Source organism: Cebus imitator, unplaced genomic scaffold (assembly GCF_001604975.1).
Source record: "Cebus imitator isolate Cc_AM_T3 unplaced genomic scaffold, Cebus_imitator-1.0 Scaffold323, whole genome shotgun sequence".
In the NCBI taxonomy this organism is placed as follows: domain Eukaryota; kingdom Metazoa; phylum Chordata; class Mammalia; order Primates; family Cebidae; genus Cebus; species Cebus imitator.
In genome coordinates, this window is record NW_016107638.1 from 2,410,549 (window position 1) to 2,434,032 (window position 23,484).

Here is a 23,484-nt window from a genome sequence, read left to right on the forward strand (position 1 = left end):
CCCAGCTCAGCGCACCCCCAGCTCAGCCCACACCCGGCTCAGCCCACACCCGGCTCAGCCCACACCCGGCTCAGCGCACCCCCGGCTCAGCGCACCCCCGGCTCAGCCCACACCCGGCTCAGCGCACCCCCGGCTCAGCCCACGCCCAGCTCAGCCCACGCCGAGCTCAGCGCACCCCCAGCTCAGCGCACCCCCAGCTCCATGCACCCCCAGCTCGGCCCACGCCCAGCTCGGCGCACACCCAGCTCGGCGCACATCCAGCTCGGTGCACACCCAGCTCGGTGCATAGCCGGCTCGGTGCAACCCAGCTCGGCGCACACCCAGCTCCATGCACCCTCAGATCAGCGCACGCCCAGCTCCATGCACCCCCAGCTCAGCACACACCCAGCTCAGTGCACACCCAGCTCAGCGCACACCCAGCTCAGCGCACACCCAGCTCAGTGCACACCCAGCTCAGCACACACCTAGCTCACTGCACCCCCAGCTCAGCACACCCCCAGCTCAGTGCACATCCAGCTCAGCACACACCCAGCTCAGTGCGCACCTGCCGCTGGGGCTGCGTGGTCAGCCAGGGCCTTCCTTTCCCATCTCACGCTGCGTCCCAGGGAATCTACGCCCAGGGTGGGCCTCGAAATGATCCCTTTCCCAAGAACAGAGATAGAATCAGGGTGAGAAGAACCACTTTAGAAAATGGTTAGGTGGAAAACAGGAGGTGGGAGACAGAGGGAGACAGGGAGAGAGAGACAGAGAGGAAGAGAGCTAGAGACTGAGACAGAGAAACAGAGACAGAGGAAGAGGCAATGAGACACAAAAACAGAGACTGAGAGGGAGGAAGGCTACAGAGACAGAGACGAGACAGAGTACCTATGAGAGACAGAAAGAGACAGAGGAAGAGAGGAGCTACAGAGACAGACAGAGAGACGATGAGACAGAGGGAGAGGGAGAGATAAAGGAGGCACAGCAGGAAAGGGGAGGCAGAGGGAGGAGGCCTGCCAGGGCAGCAACAGGGCAGGGCACAGAGCAGGGCCCTGCCTGGACTCAGGCTCTGCAGGGAGACCCAGTTTTCACCCAGCCTCATCCCATCTGAGTGGCCCGAGGCAAGGGGCCCACCCTCACCAGGTCACTGGAGAGTCCGTGTCCCCAGCAAAACACCAGCCCAGGCACTGGATCACAGCCCCCAGGGAGGCTGTCCCTGCGCTGCTCGGGAGAGGTTTACATCTGTTGCCCTTGTAGTAGTAGTATGTGAGAAGATGTCTTGCACTGTCACCCAGGCTGGAGTGCAGTGACACGACCTCGGCTCACTGCAACCTCCACCCATCGAGTTCAAGTGATTCTCCTGCCTCAGCCTCCTGAGTAGCTGGGATTAAAGGTCCCCATCACCATGCCCAGCTAATTTTTGGTATGTATGTATGTATTTCTTTTTGAGACAGAGTCTTGCTCTGTCTCCCAGGCTGGAGTGCATTGTTGTGATCTTGGCTCACTGCAACCTCCGCCTCCCAGGTTCAAGCGATTCTCCTGCCTCAGCCTCCTGAGTAGCTGGGATTAAAGGTCCCCATCACCATGCCCAGCTAATTTTTGGTATGTATGTATGTATTTCTTTTTGAGACAGAGTCTTGCTCTGTCTCCCAGGCTGGAGTGCATTGTTGTGATCTTGGCTCACTGCAACCTCCGCCTCCCAGGTTCAAGCGATTCTCCTGCCTCAGCCTCCCGAGTAGCTGGGATTACAGGTGCCCACCACCACGCCCAGCTAATTTTTGTATTTTTAGTAGAGATGGGGTTTCACCATGTTGACCTCGAACTCTTGACCTCAAGTGATCCACCTGCCTCAGCCTCCCAAAGTGCTAGGATGACAGGTGTGAGCCTTGCACCCAGCCCGGTCCTTGTACTGTTATTACTCTGCTCTCAAATGTTTCCCAGTATTGCACAATAAGCAATACGGTCACACTATTTTCAAATCCATTAAATTTTAGGTTAACCTCCATTTTAGTTCACATGTGCTTTGTCCTGCATTTCCTCTGGACATAACTGGAAATCCAATCAATGCAGCAGGACCTGCATCTCGGGTTTCATGCTGAGGACCTACTGTGTGCTGTGCACTGGCTAGGGCTTACACATCCCGGAAGCATTCAGCTTCCAAGAATTGCAAACGTTATGTTAAAACATTGTTTTAAAATACGAGAGAAATAATATTTTACATAATGTTGGGAACCCTGCCGTGGGCTGACCCCGACACCTAGGTGCAGTCCATACTCCACGGCTTCCCCTAGGGTGCGATGCCACAGGCAAGCCAAGAATTCGGTGAAGTGGTCACAGTTTTTGTCCCGGGGAAGGGAGAGGCAATAATGGATTCACTCTCTGTCAGTTATTCCCCAAAGACAGGTCCTTACCTCCACTCTCCCAAAGATGCATCGATCATAGGACGGGAGACGTGTCCAGGCTCACTCAGCTTTTGTGGGAAGTAAAAAAGCTCCTTTCTAAACTTTCTTGTCAAAGAATAAGTGTGCTAATAACTTTGTTAAGCCCTACTCTATGTAGCTGTGAGATATGCCATGCCTACAGGCACGTAGTACACTCTATGGTCTTGCACTTTAACCAAGGGACATGCCTGTGCTGGACCTGCTCACAGGCATGTCCCAGCTCTCCATTGCATTTACCTGTTTAGAAAAGTTTTAAGTTGTTAGCCAATCGGGTTTTAGTTTAGATTGTGAGGTCTGGCTCCAGCCAACGGAGATCAGACACAGCAGTGAGGACGACCCCAAATGCATAAGGGATAAATTTGTGTTTTCCTTTATTCTTTGTACTCTCACGATAAGATGGCTAGTGAGAGTACCCTTCCTGCAGCCCAGGAAGTAAAAATTGCATTGCTAAAAAATCCTTTGTCTCAGTGCTGATTTTTCTTGTGGCACCAAGCATCTACCTACCACATTTATTTCTAACAGCTTTCAAGTGCAGAGCTGGAGATCTCAGAGCAGCCCTGCCTGAACCAAAGTGTAGAAGTTGATGTTCTCCACCAGCCCTCACATTTCCCAAGCATTCAAACCCTGGACTGACAATTAAAGTCATTAGGGTTTGAAGAAAAATCAGCTATCTTTAGTGAAAATGCAAGTCCCATGAAACACGACAGCCAGAGCCCACCCGGAATACCCACTGGACAAATGCTGGTGCTTGGCATTGTCAGTATTCCAGAATGTATGTTTTTCTATAGCCGTGCACCACACAAACAGAACCTCCCAGCAAAACAGGCTTGAGCTACACTTTCAAAGTCTGACCCTAGGAGAGTGCATAGATTCACAGTTTCTATTAAATGTCAAATGGATTTTAATTTTGAAGCTATAAAACAGAGCAATAAAATACCGAAGAAAATAGCTCAACCCTTTTCTTCTTCTTAAAAGGAGAAAAAACAGGATTGTGGTGGTAATGAAAAATCAATCTTCAGTGGGTTTGGAAAGCTTTGCTTAAATTGAAGTTTTCCAGAGGTGAGGTACATAAAAATAGAGATTATTCTGTTCCTACCAGGGCTGAATATGTTTAATCATCATTTTGTAAAAAAAATCAAAATTTTTTTTTATTCAATTCTGTAGGCTGTCCTCATAATCTCCCTAAAGCAACCTTCCCTCCAGATTCCCATCATCTTTGTGCAGACGGTGGCCACCCCCACCCCAGGACCCTGCATTCGCCATTCACCTGTCAACACACACTCAGTGCCGGGCACTTCTCAGGTGCTGGGACTGCACGCGGAAGGGCACAAACCCCCCCAGAGGAGGCCTCACTTCCCATTTCACAGTTGGAGAAACTGCTCTTCTGGATCTAACACTCTGAGTGGGGTGGGGAGGAGGGTGTGGAGAGCAAGCAGGGTGGGACCATGACACATGCCAGGGAGGAAGTAAGATGGGGAAGAGAAGGGAAAGGAGGCTGGAAACTCAAGTTACCTCTGAGGGAGGAGCAGAGATGCCCACATGGCCACAGAGCAGCGAAGGCAGAGCGGTAGGCCCTAAACTCCTGGATCAAGCAATCAGGCTCCCAAAATTCTGGGATTACAGGCGTGAGCCACCGCGCCCGGCCTCCTGAAGTGCTGGGATTACAGGCGTGAGCCACCGCGTCTGGCCTCCCGAAGTGCTGGGATTACAGGTGTGAACCACCGCGCCCGGCCTCCCGAAGTGCTGGGATTACAGGCGTGAGCCACCGCGCCCAGCCTCCCACTGTTGTTTTAGCAATCAAGTCCTTCTATTTTCTGGTCCATACAACCCTGGAATCAACCACACTCCACTCCCGAGCCCACTGCAGGCACTCCCGGGACAGCTGACACCTCTTTTGTCTTGAGTGAGGAAGACAGTGATGGCCAGAGGAGCCCTGATCTGGGATCAGAGGTCACCTTTGATGTGTCCTCCTCGGTAACCCGCTGTCGGTGTGCAGGGGGTACCCTGGCTGAGGACCATTTCTCATCGTCAGTGGAGAAGAGGTATCCCTGATCTAGAGCATCTACAGCAGAGGTCAAGGCTGGCAGCAAAACTCGCCATGGGTGTGCAGCTAGGTCCCTGCCACGTTTAAAAGGCTCATTTTGGAATCTGAGTTATCTACATTTATAAATCGGTAATACACACATAAGAATTGGATTTTCAGCCACCAACAGCAACAAGGTCTGCTTGCCTGACCTCAAGGTCCCTGGGGTTGCCCCCGGGCAGGCCACCTCATGCCCTGCCCACCCGTGTGCCCTCCAGAAACCTGAGCTTGACCCTCCTGCCCGGCAGAGGCCACACTGCGTTCTCAACTCATTTCTTGCTGAGGCCTGTTTGCCAGGAAGTCTTTCCCTAAAGATCTCACTGCTCATACCCAGGATAACCCATGCACTGCTGTAGCCACTGCTGATGTCTTAGTTCTGTACCTTCTTGGAGGAGACGTGAATATTCATTCAAAGGCTCTGGACGTTGTGTCTAGACCCAGAGCTAGCCCAGCAGGTCTGCAACAGGCAGCCAGAACACGTGACTCCCACCACATACGCGACAGCTCACTCCACCCTGCAAGGCGTGATGTGTGCAACCCCTCACCAGAGCACAGGCATGGGGCCGCCATAGGACACAGGTGCCAGGAAGGGAGGAGGGGATAGAGCTCTAGTTACCAGAAAAAGTGCCTGACTCACGGAGTGTGTGTTACGGTCTCAAAAAGAAAGGGCACATTTCCTTTCCTTTTGTTGGTTTCGTTTGCATGATGGTTGATTTTACGTGTCAGTGTGCCTGGGCTAAGGGATGGCCAGAGAGCTGGTGACGCCTTGTTTCTGGATATGTGTGCGAGGCTGATTAGCATTTGAATCTGTGAACCGAGGAGAGAAGCTGCACCCTCGGCAACCTGGGCCAGCACCATCCAATACAAATACAACGAAAAGGCAGAGGAAGGAGAATTTTCTGGCTTCTTGAGTTGGGACATCCATCTCCTGCACAGAGACATGCGAGCTCCTGAGTCTCTGCCCTTCAGACTCCAAGAACGTGCGATATTCATCTTTCTGTGCCTGGCTTATTTCACTTAATATAATGACCTCCAGGTCCAGACATGTTACTGTAAATAACACAGCTCCTTTTTTATGGCTGAATAGTACTCCGCTGGGTATACATACCGCATTTTCCTTACACATTCATCTGCTGATAGACACTTAGGGGGGTTCCACACCTTGGCTATTGGGAATGGTGCTTTGATAAACATGGGTGCAGGTGTCTCTTCCAGATAGTGACCTCCCTTCTTTTGGGTACACATCCCCGATTCTCGAGGCTTTAGCCTCAGAATGAATTGCTTTCATCACTGGCTTTTCTGCGTCTCCAGCTCACAGACAACAGATGATGGAATTTCCTGGCTTCCACCATCATGTCAGCCAGTTGTCATAATAAATCTCACATGTTTCTATCTATCTTCTATTGGTTCTGTTTCGCTGGGGGACCCTGACGAATAATGGTTTCTAAAAGATTCACAAAATGAAAAGAATAGGAAGTGCCTTTAACAGTCACCCACATCTTTTACTGGATGTAAAATCAGTTTTCTGTTTTGAAAAATAGGTAGCTGGGGTCTTAAGCATACGATCTAACAGTCTGAACTTCATCTTTTTGTACCGGGTTTCTTCACATTCTCAGTTAGAAAATAAAAATGAATGCAGAACTTCTCACTGCACATTTGGCATTGACTTGAATAGTGTGTATGCTAACACATACACCATATGCATACGGAACTTTTTGAACTTTACAAGGTCGGTGTTCTGACATGGACATTCCTCCTTAAAAAATGGGATGCTGGTTCCAATCCATACTGGAATACGTGTTTCATTTTTTTGAGACACCCAGCTCTGTCACCCAGGCTGGAGCACACTGGCGTGATCTCAATGCGATCTTGGCTCACTCCACCTCCTAGGTAACCTCCATCTCCCAGGTTCAAGGGATTCTCCTGCCTCAGCCTCCCAAGTAGCCAGGATTACAGACACCTGCCACCATGCCTGGCTAATTTTTGTATTTTTAATAGAGACAGGGTTTTGCCATGTTGGCCAGGCTGGTCTCAAACTCCTAACCTCTGGTGATCCATCCACCTCAGCCTCCCAAAGTGCTGGGATTACAGGCGTGAGCCACTGTGCCCAGCCCCATATTTTCAATCTTGCCAACCCTGGCAACCCACTAGTGGTTCCTTTCATCTGAGTTTCTTAGTCCAGACTGTTAGAACCAGAGTCCCAGACTTACTCAAAATGCATGTTGTTTTTAAAGCAACAGCTCCTACCCCGTGCTAGGTCAAGTCAGAAGGAGACTGGAAAGAAAACCAAACCAAACCAGGTGCGACATCCACGTCTAGCGTGCTTTTTCAACATGTGCTAAGAATCGCAGCCTCCCCCCACATAAAACCTGAAGAGTTCTGTTTTTTTAGACATCCTTTGTGAAATGAACATAAAAGTGCTGGAATCAAAATAAGTCTGCAGCTAGACTCAGTGAGGGCTGCAGAGTTGTGTCTGCTGGCTCAGAGGAGGCCGGTAACTAGCAGGAACAACCTGAACACAGCAGAGGCACGACAGTGATTTGCAAACATTAAAAGGAGTATCTTACAAGAGGCTGTATGAAATCAGGAGAGCCAAGCTGCTTTCATTCTTCTGTTCAGCCTAATATAGCCACTTAGAAGGGACTGCTACTCAGACGTTCGCTGATAAAGTTGGAGTGCTTTCTTTGGTGCTCTGAAATTGAGCTACAAAGTAAATATAAGTTGCCTTTTGGAAAAAAAAAAAAAAAAAAAAGGAACACTTTTCCAGAGTGGGGATAATGTTCCTGACATAAAGGTTGGCTGGAGTTGATTTTGAGAGATATAGAATATGGTAAAAAAGCAATAAGCCTTTGTTTGGAGAATCAAGTAACTACTGAAAACTCTTCCTATCCTAATGTTATTTGGGCTTGTAGGTGTTACTATCAAAAGGGAAGTCTTTAATGCTATTAGCTAAGCCTTTCTTTTTTTGAGATGGAGTCTCACTCTGTCGCCCAGGCTGCAGTGCAGTGGTGCAATCTCGGCTCACTGTAACCTCCACCTTCCAGTTTCAAGCGATTTTCCTGCCTCAGCCTCCCAAGTAGCTGGGATTACAGGTGCCTGCCACCACGCCCAGCTAATTTTTGTATTTTTAGTAGAGATGGGGTTTCACCATGTTGGCCAGGCTGGTCTCGAACTCCTGACCTCGTGATCTGCCTGTCTTGGCCTCCCAAAGTGCTGGGATTACAGGCGTGAGCCACTGCGCCTGGCCCACTGCCTACGCCTTTTGTAGACAATAATAGATAAACTCCTAGGTCCCACCTTTGCTCTTTCCCTCTGCCTCCCACGATGGTCAGTGCATTCATTCAGGACTTGCTGATACCTTGCAACTTGCAATCTCTCCCCGGCCCTCCTGCCACTGCCCCCACTACCCCCAGCCCCATGAAGCGGGCTTTCATCTTGTTTATGCTGGAATTTGTTTAAAGCTCTGTGAGAAGCAGGCAGTGAAAGGCATGACACATCATCACACTACAGAAAGGGAAAGGGATCTTGAGTTAAACATCAGCTGTAGGAAATCTTAATATTAAAGTATTTGAGTTTTTAGTTTTTAAGCATAACTTTCTGAATTTCAGAATATCATATGTGCTTTAATAAAGATGGTAATGAGTAGAACCTAACTTTTTTGAAAGAAGCTAATTTTTGCTGAACGTGGTGCTCATGCCTATAAGCCCAGTACTTCAGGAGGCGACTTGAGGCCAGGAGTTCGGGACCAGCCTGGGCAAAAAAAGCGTGATCCTGTCTCTACAAAAAATAAACAAAATTTAGAGCTAGGCATGGTGGTGCGTGCCTGTAGTCCCAACTACTTAGGAGGCTGAGGTGGGAGGACTGCTCGAGCTCAGGAGGTCAAGGCTGTAGTGAGCCATGATCACACCGCTGCACTGCGGCCTGGGCTACACAATGAGACCCTGTCTCAAAAAAAAAAAAAAGACTTTTATTTACTACTGCCTAACAAGAGGCATACACAGTGACAACGCACTCCCTTTTTCTTCTTCTTCTTTTTTTTTTTTTTTTTGAGACAGAATATCACTCTGCTGCCCAGACACAGTCCAGTGGCACGATCTCAGCTCACTACAACCTCCATCTCCTGGGTTCAAGTGATTCTCCTGCCTCTGCCTCCTGAATAGCTGGAATTACAGGCATGCACCACACCCAGACTTTTTTTTTTTTTTTTTTTTTTTTTTTTTTAGCACAGAGAGGGTTTCACCATGTTGGCCAGGCTGGTCTCAAACTACTGACCTCAAGTGATCCTCCCACCTCAGTCTCCCAAAGTGCTGGAGTTGCAGGCATCAGCCACTGCCCACAGCCAACACCTTCCGTTTTGAGAGTATCTGGTGTTCACTGAGCTCTGAGCATGTGTCGTGCACATCACTAGGCTCTGCCATCAGTGCATTCAGTGCATGTCATGACTCCGAGAGGCAGGTGTTATGATAGGCTCCACTTATCCAGAGAGAAAGTGCAGCGTGGAGACTGGGCCTGGTCGCCCTCTGCAGGAGGCACTCTGGGTGTTGGATGCAGGCAAACCCCGGAGGGCGAATCCCCAGCACCATCTGTGGCCCTCACATGGGGCAGCACCATTCCATGCTCCTGGGAGGTGGTGGCACACGTGTGCCCCAGAAGTCACCAGGCAGCCAGCTGGGCCGACTGACAGGTACATGGCCCCTTCCTCTACTTCCTGATGTACACACGTTTCTGTATTTACGCAGGAACCCTGCATATCTTGTGCGTTTGTTTCAAGGAATGAAAGTGATCACATAGGCGCCCGTCCTCTGAAAGCAGCAGACGTGCTATAAATACATGGTTGTGTCTGAGAGTGCCTATTTTGGAAATCAGAAATCTGAGCATCTCAGAGGTGACGTATCTGGCCCAGCCCCATACAGCAACTTGGTGGCAGAAGCAGGAACGGGACTCAACACTCCTGTCCCTAGGTTTCCGCTAGTGGCACACCCAGGCAGCTGCCAGGTGGTAACGGAAGACAGCGTGCTCTCTGCAGGGCTCCTCCTAGGACAGGAATGCTGGGCGCTACAGGGAGACTCTCTCCAGCAAGCGCAGAGGAAAACTATTCAGGCAACGTGAGTGAATGAAGGGGAAGAACTTCTCTTTACCTGAGGAGTGGAAAACAGTAGCCCTGTGACTTCATGCTTCACCACGGCAGCATTCCCGGGGATGTTTCTGGCCAACACCGGAACTTCTAAATCCATCGCCTGCAGGAGACAGGAGGAAAGGGGCGGAGGCAGTCAGTTCAAGAGCCTCTGCGGCAAGGTGAGCCAGGGAATGCGGAATAACTTCCTGGGTCAATTGGACCTCTGGCACCTCACACACAAAAATACACCTCGCCCAAACGAGATCCTAATCTCAAAAGCACATTTTTAGAATACAACTGAATTTTCATTACTTACCATGGTTGGAAGCTCTGAAACACTATGTGCTGTAGTCGTTCATCTAATATAATTATTGCAGTGCCACAAAGGCCACTAAGAGCCCCCTGCCCCTCTCCGAATGCTCACTGGACACCTCATCACCAACCGCATGGAGTATGCACTTTTAATCACCATCCGCACTCTCCCTGAAGAGCCGTTTTCTTCCAGCACAGGCAAGGGAGAGGGAATGCCACAAAAACCAAACTCAGCCATCTGGCAGGCTGACAAAAGGAAAAAGAAAACGACTTCTCATTCCAATTATTCACGCAGCCGCGTTTCCATTTCCGAAGGTCTGGTGAGCAGCACCTGACACCCCACAGCCTGGTGACAACTGGCAGCTGGGCCACTGGAAGATGGCCGGGTGCACAGTGCACAGCCCTGGCCTCACCTGCCCAGGAAGGAGGCATTTCCCGAGCTTTCTACAGTGCTCGAAGTTTAATGACGTCAGGTCAAAAGGAAACAGAAGCCAGCTTCAAGGGAATCCCACTGACCATGGCGGGATGATTTTGCAACTTCAAAAAAGAATAATGACTATAACAGATTGTAACACACGAAATTTCAAGAATACCTGATTCCTTAGTGATGAGAGAGAAATAAAAGGAAAGAGGAGGAGGAGGAGGAGGAGGAGGAGGAGGAGGAGGAGGAAAAGGGAAAGCTCTTCTCTACAGAAGAATCTCCTCGTAGATTCTTCTATAGTAAGTGTAGACAGATGAACAGAATTAGAAAATCATCACTTTGTAACCCCCAGTGTAATAACTGACTCAGACAAGGACCAGGGATCAACAGTGGAGCCTAATGGAGCCTGATCAAATCCGTTAAGTAAAAGGTCATCAGGAAACGATACAGATGGTCTCCGACTTACAACGATTCCACTTAGGATTTTGTGACTTCATGGCGGTGCAAAAGCCACACACATTCAGTTAAAACCACATTTCAGCAAGAATACAACCATTCTGTTACTTCACTTTCAGTGTGGTATCCAATCATAACATCTTCCATGAGATATTCAACACTTTAGTATAAAATAGGTTAGACGGTTTAGCCCCACGGTAGGCAAACGCAAGTATTCTGGGCATATTTAAGGTCAGCTAGGTTGAGCTATGGTGCTCGTAGGTTAGGGGTGTTAAACGCATTTTGAACTCATGGTATTTTCAACTTGTGATGGGTTTATTGGGATGCGGCCCCATCATAAGCTGAGGAGCATCTGTGTCCCCACAACCCAAAGCACCACTCCATGGATGACTTATCAATCACAAAGGAGAAGTCAGCCTTCACAATGGAGGCATCTGTCAGCAACAGGCAGAAGAGCTGATGCCTTTCCCGTGTGACATGCTGGGGAGTACACATCACCTGCGTGGTGTCCCAGCTGGAAGTGGATGCAAATCCAACCCCAAGGCAACTCCATCGTTGCCGTGTTCTCTAGGACAACTGACCGGACCCTTCGGAGGGCACAATGTCATGAAGAGCTACGGGGAGCTGGGCTGGAGTACACTAAAGGGACACAGAGCCAAGCGCAATGCATGCTGTGCGGATCCTGCGTGAAAAAAACCTATGACACTGAGGGAATGAAGCCTGGAGCGCACATCCAGTGGTGTAATGTACTGACACTGACTTCTCAAGCATGGTCCTGTCTTGTCAGGTGCAGGAGAAGACACCGGTTCTGCAAAGTTGCAGAGAGAAATATTAGCAGTGCCATCATCAACCACCTTCTTTCAGGTGATTTGGCAAAAGAAAGAAGAGAGAGAGTTATGTATATGAAGAGAGACGGGAGAGGAAGCAGGAGATGAACGTGGGTGAAGGGGACACAAGTATGTGCTGCACTGCTCTTTCTGTTCTTCTACAGATTTTACACTTTTTAAAAGTAAACACATAATAACATTTGTAAGGGAAGCTCTGAAGCCGCCCTGCCTGGGTGTGGATCCTGGCTCCACTAGGAACTAGTCGTGCGATCTTGGGTCAGCATCTCAACCTCCCCCAGCTGTTTGACTGTTTCCCATGAAGTAAAATAGAGACAATAAAATCTCCTTCATAAGGGTAGTGGGGAAGATTGAATAATATTTTTTGGGAGGGGGAGACAGGGTCTCGCTCTGTTGCCCAGGCTGGAGAGCCGTGGCTCAATCTCGGCTCACTGCGACCTCCACCTGCTGTGCCCAAGCACTCCTCCCACCTCAGCCTCTCCAGCAGCGGGACTACAGGCACATGCCACCGTGCTCAGCTAAGGTTTTTAAATCTTTTTCCAGTGATGGGGTCTTGCCATGTTTTCCAGACTCATCTGAAACTCCTGGGATCAAGCAATCTGTCTACCTTGGCCTCCCAAACTGTTGGAATTGCAGGTGGGAGCCACCATGCTTGTCCGGATTAAATGGCTTAATACTACTGTACAGAGTTTAGATCTGTCTGTGGGCATGGCTGTCACTGTGAATGACATCATGGCAGCAGATGGCTCCCTACCTGACTCAGTGAGTTTTACAGAGCACAGTGACCCATCCCAGGTCTTGAGAACGCACTCTAAACCCACAAATCCCAACTAAAAACAGGTGACCTTAGAACTAAACCTTGAGATAAAGTAAATTAAAATCATATTAAAGCTATATTAGGCTGGGTGCGGTGGTTCACACTCGTAATCCCAGTACTTTGGGAGGCCAAGGTGGGCGGATCATCTGAGGTCAGGAGTTCGAGACTAGCCTGGCCAACATGGTGAAACCCCATCTCTACTAAAAACACAAAAGTTAGCCGGGCATGGTGGTGCGCACCTGTAATCTCAGTTACTTGGGAGGCTGAGGTACAAGAATCCCTTGAGCCCAGGAGGTGGAGGTTGCAGTGAGTCTAGGCTGCACCACTGCACTCCAGCCGGGGCAACAAAAGTGAGACTCTGCTTCAGGGGTTGGGGGGGTGTTATATTAGTCATTGTTAGTATGCATATGCCAAAGCAGGAAGGAATTTGGAATTCGGGCCCCTTCCTCACTCCACACATACAAAACTCACTCAAAATGGATCACAGACACAATGTCAGAATTAACACCATACAATTCTTAGAAGGAAATACAGGAGTTAAGTCTTTAAGATTGTGGGTTAGGGAAAGCCTTCTTAGATATGGCATCAAAAACACAAGCAACAACAAGGAAATGGTTAGACTGGACTTCATCAGAGCTAAAAACTTTGAGCTGGGTGCAGCGGTTCACGCCTATAATCCCTGCACTTCGGGAGGCTAAGGCAGAACATTGCTGAGGCCAGCCTAGGCAATATTGTGAGCTCCCGTTTCTACAAAAAATGAAATGATAAAAATAAATTAACATTAAACACTTTTGAACTTCACTGGAAACCATGAAGAAAGTGAAAAGGCAATCGGCAGAACGGGAGGAAATATTTGGAAAACACGCGTCTGATAGGCTGATGGGAGACGTATCTATAGCACATAAAGAACTCTCACAACTCAGCAATAATAGGAAAGCACAATGAAAAAGTGGGCAAGGGGTGTGACTACACACTTTTTCAGAGAAGATGTAAATAGGGCAACAAGCATATGCAAACGTGCTCAGTATCAGCCAGGTGCACCGGCTCATGCCTGTAATCCCAGCACTTCGGGAGGCCGAGGTGGGAGGATCACTTGAGGCCAGGAGTTCAAGACCAGCCAGGTCAACAGGGTGAAACCCTGCCTCTAATAAAAATACAAACAAAATTAGCTGTGCAGGGTGGTGCACCCCTGGGGTCCCAGCTACTCGGGAAGCTGAGGCACAAGAACCGCTTGAACCGGGGAGGTGGAAGCTGCAGTGAGCCAAGAATGTGCCACTGCACTCCAGCCTGGGTGACAGAGCCAGACTCCATCTCAAAAAAAAAAAAAAAAAAAACTTCCTCTTTCTGATAATGACACCTGTCATATTGGATTAGCCAGCCCCACACCCTCCTCCCTCCCCACAGGGACTTCATTCTAATTTGATTACCTCTATCTCCAAGTACATTCCCTTTCTGAGGACTTCAACACAGGCATTTGGGGAGGGGTCACAGTTCAGCCCCTGACACCCACGGAGCCTGCTCTGAGCACATCCCAGCCCTCTGCTGTCACATCGAGCTGCTGCATTTCCTCTTCAGCACACACTACGTCCTAAAGCTCTCCGTTCACTCTTCCATTTGCCTGCTTCCTGCCCGTCTTCCAGTCCTTCTTTCTGTCCCTCATAAGGACCCGGGTTCCGACACGGGCTCCACGTAACCAAGGCCCTTTGGCGTCTGCCTGCTGCAGGATCTCCAGGGCCTGGCAGGCCTGGCACTGTACACATTTCTGCTGAATGGCAGAGGCATGAGCACACTCATCCCATCTGACGGTCCGCAATGCAAGGGGAGATGCCAGGTAGGATTCAACACGTGGAGGGCCTGGCTCTGCCTCCAAGGAAAACCACAGTTCAATGGAAAGGACGCAACACACCCCACTCACGACGCTGTGAAACGAGCAGAGGGAGAAGAGAGTTCTGTGGAATCTGAGGGTAGCACATTTACAGAAAACGAGTTCTGAAGTCACCTCTCCAGAAACCAACACGATGTGCCTTTAACAAAGAACATGCCTTAAGGAGAGAGGCGCTCCTGGAAAATGGCAATGGTGTGCAGCTGGGCCTGACCAGTGGGAAGACAGGCGGCGCACGCACACAGCTGAGTGCGCTCACCCTCGGAAAGCCTCCATGAGTCCAGAGGGAGGGGCACCGTGTTGTGTGACTTACAGGCTTGGGAGGAGAGCGGTTCAGAGCCACTGTCAGGGACCCCACTCTGGGACTAAGACCGGTGAAATGTCAGGATCCAAGATGCACGTGACACCTCTTTGTGTTTGAACTCACTTGATTAAAAAAAGAAATTAACTGGCAAGTAAAAATCGTCTACATTTACAGTGTACAACATGATTTTTTTTTTTTTTCAGTTGGAGTCTCACTCTGTCACCTGGGGTGGAGTGCACTTGTGCGACCTCAGCTCACTGCAACCTCCTCCTACCAGGTTCCAACAATGCTCCTGCCTCAGCTTCCTGAATAGCTGGGATTACAGGCACCCGCCACCACACCCAGCTAATTTTTGTATCTTAAGTAGAGACAGGGGTTCACCATGTTGGCCAGGCTGGTCTCAAACTCCTGACCTCAGGTGATCCACCCGCCTTGGCCTCCCAAAGTGCTGGGATTACAGGCGTGAGCCACCGCGCCGGGCCACAACATGATGTTTTGATACACATCCACCCTCTGGAATGGCCAAATCTAGCTAACTAACATATGTGTTACGTCATACTTGTTTTCCGTGGTGAGGACAGTTGAGATCTACTCTTAGCAATTTTCAAGGATAAATCTATTGTTGTTAACTGTAGTCTCCACGGCATGCAATACAGATCCCTTGAACTTATTTCTCCTGAGAGTTGAGGTCCTTCTCCAACATCTCCCCACGCCCCGCGCCCCCAGCCTTGCTGCCCACCTTTCTGCTCTCTGCTCCTATGAGAACTCACTTGATTTCTTATTTTCCCCAGATGACTTCTCCAAGCACTTATCAGGTAGAGGGAAACTTCATAGGAGACTCTTTGTAAAAGGCTTTGTGGCTAGCACACCATTTTCAGCAGAGCTAATAAAGTTTACAGAGACACTGCCTCCATTCCTCCCTGCAGAACAGTCTTAAGAAACTCAGCGGCCAGAGCCCACTGCAAAATAAGTGACGCCCCAGCTGTGAGGGGTGGGCACCATCACCTGTATTTACGGTGTTTTAAGTTTCAAGGTGTTTCTGATGCACACCTGCGGCTGGAAACCACTATGTCTAGATTTTCCTGCAGAGAGGCCGGCTTGCATTTTAACAGTCTTTTCTGAGCATCTGTCAAGTCAAACTAGCATTGCTTGTCTTATGGCAACGGAGCCGGGCTGGATGTGTCCACGGCACATTCGGATCTGACATCACTGGGGTTACGGTGATTCTCAATGGGGGCCAATGGCATTTTGGGTACAACTCTGATGCAATGAGTTGATTAGAATCAATTCAGATAGCCAAAGTGTTCAATCATGGAATAAGTGCCTATCACTTTGGAAGGAGGTGACCTTTCAGAATTAGCTGTATTCCGCCACCTGGGACAACACCCCAACTCCCTACAGCTGCCCATCCCACATACATGCCTGCAGCATCTTCCTCATGATGAAAACTCAAAAGGCCCTTTGCTTTTCACAGTGGGAAAGGCAGTGCACGGCCGTGTCTGCACACATGCTTGCAAACTAGTCGAGGGTAAAGTGACACAGAGTCGCAGCTGCCTTCAAATGCCCTCACATCCTGCTTCAATTACTGGGGCTGGAGTCTGGAAGCCAAGAGGCCAGGAACCAGCTGCTTCCTGCAGGTGCTCCTCTCTGCTTTAGAAGATGGGCTTCTCCTCTCTCAGGCAGAGCATGTGTGTGTGCGCGCACATAGTGTGTTTGTGCACACATAGTGTGTTTGTGTGTATGCACGTGTGTGTGTGTGTGTGTGCGCCGCCTGTGTGTGCCTGCATCTGTGGGTGCATCTGTGTGCCTGTGTGTGCCCGTGTCTGTATGCGCACGTGCGTGTGTGTGTTCTAGGGCTGGGAAAAGAGCCTAACCAGGAAGGCTGGGATAAGCAAATAATTATTTATATAGTTTTAATGTAATTCTCTGCAGGATTCAATCCATAGAAAAGCTCAAAACTGGAAACAATTGCTTAGTTGTAGAAGTGTTCACCCCGCTGCCCATGCATCCAGCCAAAGTTTGATTTTTGGAGTTCATCAGTAAGAAATGTGTTTCTGCAAATGGGATTTTTATGTGCTTCCATGTGAAAATACAGCTAATTCTGAAAGGTCAAAAGATCACTTCCTTCTAAAGTGATAGGCACTTATTCCATGATTAAACACTTGGGCTATCTGAATTGATTTTAATGAAAGGCACCCTTACCGCTCCTCTAAAATCAGTTTCATTCAAAACCCTTTGCCCAAAGGTTATTTTGTGAGTTTTCAAAAGGAACACAACATCAACATTTTAAGGCAGTCAGAATTGCTAACAGCTGCTTTTGCTTTGAAATAAATGAGGTTTGACAGCGATTCATCTGCAGTGAAACGCTGTGCGTGCTGGTTTCAAAATCACTGCCGAACTCCACTCTACCTTAAGAAGTCGAAAAAATGTGTATTTACCTACAAAGGAGCACCTATTTCAGCAGTAGCTGAAATACTGGAGCCATAAGCATATACACTTTTCACGTTAACATGACGAATAAAACGTACTGCCCCGAGGACCGCAGTTGGAGCCGGTTTGAAAGGACCAATGAAGATTAATACTAACGGCAACCCACGCGCTGAGGTGCTGACATCTGGCTGAGGATGGTCGTGTCACAAACGTACACTCTGTGCTCGGAAAGCACCTGACGGCAGATTCCTGGGCATGGACGTATAGCGTCTATCATCTCCCTCTGTGTTTTTTGGTTTGAAATGATGCCACATTAAGGGAAAATATTATGCACACAATGCCATTCATTTCTTCAACGTAGGGAGAGGATTTTTTTCTTACGTTATTTACCATGTTCTCTCTGGACCCCTAAGGTTTGCAGACCTTAACTTTTGTCAGTAAGTTCAGTACATTCAACTGGTACCTAAGGGGAATCATGGATATCCCAAAGACTTATGATAAAGTAACAGCATTAACCTAAGTAGACACTGAAATGAGAAGTCCAGGTATTCAGAAAGAACACGTGAAACCTGGATAAAAGATCTCAGGAAGCAGTGGCCAAATGTTTTCCTTTTGACAGGAGAACAGGCTTTCCCATGTGCCCATTGACACATGCTCACGCCATGCCCGTGGTGTGCAGTGTGTGTGCTGAGGCCCACCGTGGGCACCATGCACGTGGTACCTGCTGCTTTAATCGCGTGAGGAAAGGCCGGTGCCAAAGGCTGGCGTTGGCCGGAGCGAGCCGAGCCTGCCCTTTTCTGGCCTCATTCTTCGGGAGCCCTGGAGGCAATGAACCAACAACAAAACAAGAGAAGGAACGTCTTTTTCTGTTAGACACGTGCTGGTGATTCTCTTGAGGACCTAAACTCAAGCAGCAGAGATAATGGTGAGATATCCCACGTCAAAAGAGTCTCAAGGAGGAGAAGAGATGTTGTAGGTGGTCCCATTGCAAAGGGGATGTGAGGGTTGCCAGGACCTTTTACAGAAGAGGGGATGCAGCCCAGTCAGAGCCTGCCCAGGTTTCAAGAGCACCGCCTCCCCACTCCAGACTCGGTCCTGCAAACACAGATACTCTGGTGGTGGACTGCAGAGTGCTGCTGGGATAGACACATTTTGTCAAAAAAGATGGAGCAATTTTATGGAGCTGACTGCTGGATGAAGAGGTTACATCCACCCCAGCCCCCATGCCACCCTGTCATCTCTGATGGCTACCCTGCTTCCGTCTCCTGCTACCTGTGAAATCCAGTCCTTTCTTCTCTCTTAATTTCTGGAATTACAGAACATATGAAAAGAAAGAGAAAAGATCAAGTAAAAGGAGGCTTGCTGCAGAAACACCTTCATCCTGTTTCCTGTCCCAACCCTTTGTAACCTTAGCTGCCTTCCTGTCAGAGATAGTTAGAGGGTCAGAGAGGCAATGCCATCCCAGTTTTACTGTACGTCGTAGCTAGCAAGGAGAAATGGCAGTGCGAAATGAAACGGTATTTTTAAACTTCCAGATAGAACTTCAAACGTACTTTTGAACTCCAGCGGGTATGCTGCTTGGCTCTTCTAGCTTTCAGAAGTGCGGAATATTATTGACAAAGACGTCACCTCCGTAAATAAGAAAGGGAGTGATGGACAATTTCATACGCCCACTTTCAGTACTCAAGTTACGTAATTACCTCCAAAATTGCGGCTGACATGCCTTCAGAGACAGAGCTGTTCACCACCGCGAAGCAGTTCTTCACCACGGCGTGCAGATCTCCTTGAGGCATCTCTGCAATCAGTCGTACCCCAGCGGCCCTGAGAAAACACGAAGCAGGGGGTGGCTCTAATCCCAGGAGGTTCATGGGCAGCAGCTGGGAGAAGGAGGCATGACAATCTGGGTGAAACACTCTAGATCAACAAGTAAGCACTGCTGACAAAGCGTTCACCAGGAGAGCGGTACTGGGGTAGAAACCCTCACCGCTCATGTCCGTGACAAGTAGGGGAGGGAGCTGTTTAACATGTCTGTTCTTGTTTTCAATATGCTCAACAAAGACAACTGCTCTCAAGGACTACAAGAGTCAGAGATAAGGTTTCTGCCATTTTCTCTGTTTGATTTGGAAAATTTTTCTAATAATTCAATCTTTTTTCAAACAGTTTTTTAAAATACTAATGAGACAAGAATAGAAATGATAGAAATAGGCCAGGTGTGGTGGCTCACACCTGTAATCCCAACACTTTGGGAGGCCAAGGCAGGTGGATCACAAGGTCAGGAGTTGGAGACCAGCCTGACCAACATGGTAAAACCCCGTCTCTACTAAAAATACAAAAATTAGCCGGGCGTGGTGGCGCTCGTCTGCAATCCCATCTACTCAGGAGGCTGAGGCAGGAGAATTGCTTGAACCCAGGAGGTGGAGGTTGCAGTGAGCCAAAACCGTGCCACTGCACTCCAGCCTCGGCAACAGAGCAAAACTTGGTCTCAAAAAAAAAAAGAATGGACATAGAAATACTAAATCGTGATAATGTAACAAAAGCCCTGTCCCCAGCACACAGCACTGACAGCTATTTTGTCACGGACATTTTGCCTCGTTCTATTCTTCTCACCACGTAATGTAAATCTATGCCTTTCTTTGATCTTCTTCCTCGTCCCCACCACTGGCCACCACTCTCACGGCCCTGCCACACGTCCCTTCCCTGAGTGGGTGATACTTTGACACACATGCATCTGCACCTGCAAATGATCTAAAGGTCCCTGATTATAGATGGGGAAAACCAGTCTTTGTCAGTGCCCTGTGTGGTTGGCATAGCCAACGCGATCTGGCCGGAATCCTGAGGGGCTGTGGGGACACCACTTTACAGGGGACTGACCCAAATGAGACCCACGTCTTTCTGGCTCTGCTCATTCCCTTCGCTCCACTTAAAACGCAGACTGATGATGCAGCTCCGGAGCCACGATGTCACCTTCAGGATGGGGGCCACGGGCAAAGGAAGGCCAGACAGAGACAAAAGCCAGATCCCCAAAGTCTCAGGGAAGCTTCGGTTTTGCTCCTCGGCTGACCACCCTCAGACTTGTTGATGTGAGCAGTGAAAGTTCACTCTGTTGAAGCCTGTGCTGTTCCTGGCAGACAAATGCAGCTCATAACCAATATGGCAACACATTGCTCTGCAGGCAGGCGGTGACAAAGGGTGGTATTCCTCCATTCTTCCAAACCCTAGAGAGTTTAAATCTTTCCATTTGGCCAATGTGATCCATTACTAATTATAATCACAAAGTGGTTTTTATTGGCATCTCCCTGGGCAAATGATAGTGCCCGGGATGCCATGGGCTGGCTGGGAGGATGGAGAGGAAACACCTGTAAACTGCTTGGAACAGTGCCTGGGACTGGACAAATGCGAGTTAAGGTAACTCAGGGGACACTCAGGTTTCCTGTTCTGTAGCATGTCTGGTCTCCACCAACTCTTACCTTTTCACTTTGGCTTTTACTTCCCTTGTAAACACTGGATCGACCTGGAAAGAGACGAAGATAAATTTAGCGGTTGCCGCCTGTTGGCAGCACTGCCAGCCGAAGCACGGGCCTCGGTCTGCGGCCCTGGGGGCATCTGTTGCTATGCACAGTGATTGTGGGGGCCCCTGGCTCGGGAAGAGGCACTGCGTGGTCGCACATCACCTGACACTTGGAGCTGAAGCACCTCTTCAGCGGGGACCTGCTCGGGACAACAGGCTATGTGATACAGAAACCGGTGTGTCAGCCAAGGCTTTCACTGACCAAGGCACGCTAATCCCAGATGATTCATGACTCAGCAGGCCCTTCATGAGCTGAAAAATCTCACACAGTGTAGCTGGATGTTGGATGGTTTTCCAAGGACACTTTCACAGGCAGAAGCCTTAGATAGAGCTTCTCAGATCGTCACTGTGATTAACCCGCATGTATGCTTTGAGGTCCTTAAATGAGACCTTACTGCTCGCTGGACGCATCCCCCAGTGCCCGAGTCTACAACATTGAATTCGACCCTCTCAAAACTGTGGGCACAGATGATCTAACTGTGGAGCCTCTCATTCAGCATGAGGATGGTAAGCCAGAGACGGTTATCAACAGACCAAAGGCTCTGAAGCCCAAACAAAGCCAGTTCAGAAACATTATCAGAACAAAAGCGTGTTAGAAACATTCTCCGGAACAGAAACCAACAAGATTTGGCCCTATTTACATGCTTTCCTACAAACTAAAGTTCCACAAACAAGCCAGAAAGCTTCTGTTACTCCATGAGGAGAAATGGGCGTAACTATTAATAGTTAGGCAGGCCAGACACAGTGGCTCACACCTGTAATCCCAGCACTTTGGGAGGCTGAGGTGGGCGGATCACGAGATCAGGAGTTCGAGACCAGCCTGGCCAACATGGTGAAACCCTACCTCTACTAAAAATACAAAAATTAGCCGAGTGTGGTGGTGTGCGCCTATAATCCCAGCTACTTGGGAGGCTGAGGCAGCAGAATCTCTTGAACTCAGGAGGTGGAGGTTGCAGTTAGCTGAGATCGCACCATTGCACTCCAGCCTGGGTGACAGAGCAACAGAACTCTGCCTCAAAAAAAAAAAGAAAAAAAAGGTGGGCAATAGATGGGCAAACCTCCTAGTCCTTGCATTTAGAAGCTACTTTTCCTAACACTTCCAGTATGTATGAATTCTTTGAAAATTACGTTACTTTTATTTCTTCTGATTTTACTCTGGATATTAAGGATGTGCTAAATGAGTCAGATACTAAGGTTCATGCTTTGGAATCATCTAGTGTGTTTTATGCAGTTATCCTCAAAAACGTCAGCAATGTCTGAACTTTTAAAACATCTATTAGAGCAAAATTAAAAAAGGATTTGGTAGTCATCTTTTTGTTCAGTTAAGTGGTTGATAAAGTTTCCATATTTTTCTGGAAAAGTTTTAAAAAGTTACATGTCATTTGGGGAAAATATGTGATCAGGAATTTTTGCATGGAATGATGGCAAAAAAGACATTTCCAGCATTGTGGAACATGGTGAGACACTATGGAAGATTCCAGAGAGTAGGCAACTGGATTTACAGATTTGTTGTAAGGCAAAAATTCACGGATGCCTTTACACTAAGAAATGTATATGCTAGCCATATATGCTGTATTTATTTTGTTGTTAAGCTTACTTTCAGTTGACTTGGAATTTTCAATTTGCTATAAAAACATATCAATATATAGAAAAATACTACTTTAAGATGACTTGTTTCCTTTGAAAATAGATATGTACTGAGGGTTATGATTTATGTCCGAAATTGACATTGTTAAGTCCTTGGACAAGCACCAAAGTTGAATGAATTTTCAGCAAAGTGTAATTAAAGTCTATATGTTTTTAGATGTGACTCCGGTTAAGAAATGTGTTTTAGGATCTAGTGGCCAGTTTCTCTTTTTGATCCAAATGTATGATCTGCCATAAGTAACAAGTTACAGTCCCACCCCCTGCAAAAAAAAAATAAAAAAAAAGGGAAACAGAGAAAACCCGTGACGATGTGTAAATAAAGTCAGCATACTTGTCGGTGGTAAATAGATGAGGCATGCCTGGGAAATGCTCTCTTGGCATAAATAGTGATCGATCATAATGTGTAAACAGGTGTGCCAATAAAACGAATTTACATGACAGGTTAACAAGGACCAGGAAAGTGAGTGAGTTTCCTGAAGGAGTCCTTTGTTTCTGATCAAAGAAATCAATACCCGTTAGCATTCACTGCCAGCCACCTTATTTCAAGGAGAAAGAACCTGATGTCACCTGAGCAGCCATTTAAAAATTGGAATCTAAGGTGATTCCTTCGCGGGGCAACAAGGATGGCTGCTGGTGCGCTGTGGGTCTGGTAGGATGGGCACCCGAGGGGTGGAGGAACACCGTTATTATGTCTTCCACGGCGTACGCACTCTGGCTTTACTTGGTGCCAAATCAAATGAAACAAGCCCTTGTACAAGCTGTTATTAATTGCCTTTAAAAATCTGTTTCGTTTTTCCCCAGGTACTTAAAATACAATTCCAGTAGGCAGTTCTTATGTATTTGGGGGGTGGGGGAATTTTATTTTCCTTTTCTTCTGATATTTTAAAAATTCATCGATTTTTCAAGATGAACCAAGGTTTTTAAAAAGAATTATAGTAAACACTTCTTTCTTTATAAAACTTTCCATAATGCCTGGTTTGAATGCTAATCTTATGTGCTTTCTAAAAATGTTGTGAGCTACCAAGCTTATGGATTATCATTAGGTTATCCGGCATACATTAATCTTTAGTGGAATGGAGTGAAATTTTGTAACTGTGGCTGTCACTCTGTCCTTGGGCCTTCACAGGGCCTGCCCCATCCCGGCTCCCTTTCTGCTGCCCAATGCCTCCATGGCTTCTGAAAGACT

At 48.2% G+C, this 23,484-nt stretch overlaps 1 protein-coding gene and 1 pseudogene across 1 annotated transcript in view; one reads left to right on the forward strand and one right to left on the reverse strand.

The window, feature by feature from the left end:
- Positions 1-23,484, reverse strand: part of GLT1D1 (glycosyltransferase 1 domain containing 1) — a 124,751-nt gene that overhangs the window by 17,684 nt on the left and 83,583 nt on the right. Inside the window, exons 9-11 of the mRNA XM_017504531.2 lie at positions 20,551-20,594; positions 18,784-18,904; positions 9,639-9,737 (exon numbers count right to left, since the gene is read on the reverse strand). Coding sequence (XP_017360020.2) covers positions 9,639-9,737; positions 18,784-18,904; positions 20,551-20,594 — 264 coding nt within the window. The remainder of the gene's footprint in view (positions 1-9,638; positions 9,738-18,783; positions 18,905-20,550; positions 20,595-23,484) is intronic.
- LOC108286594 lies at positions 20,760-21,429 on the forward strand (annotated as a pseudogene).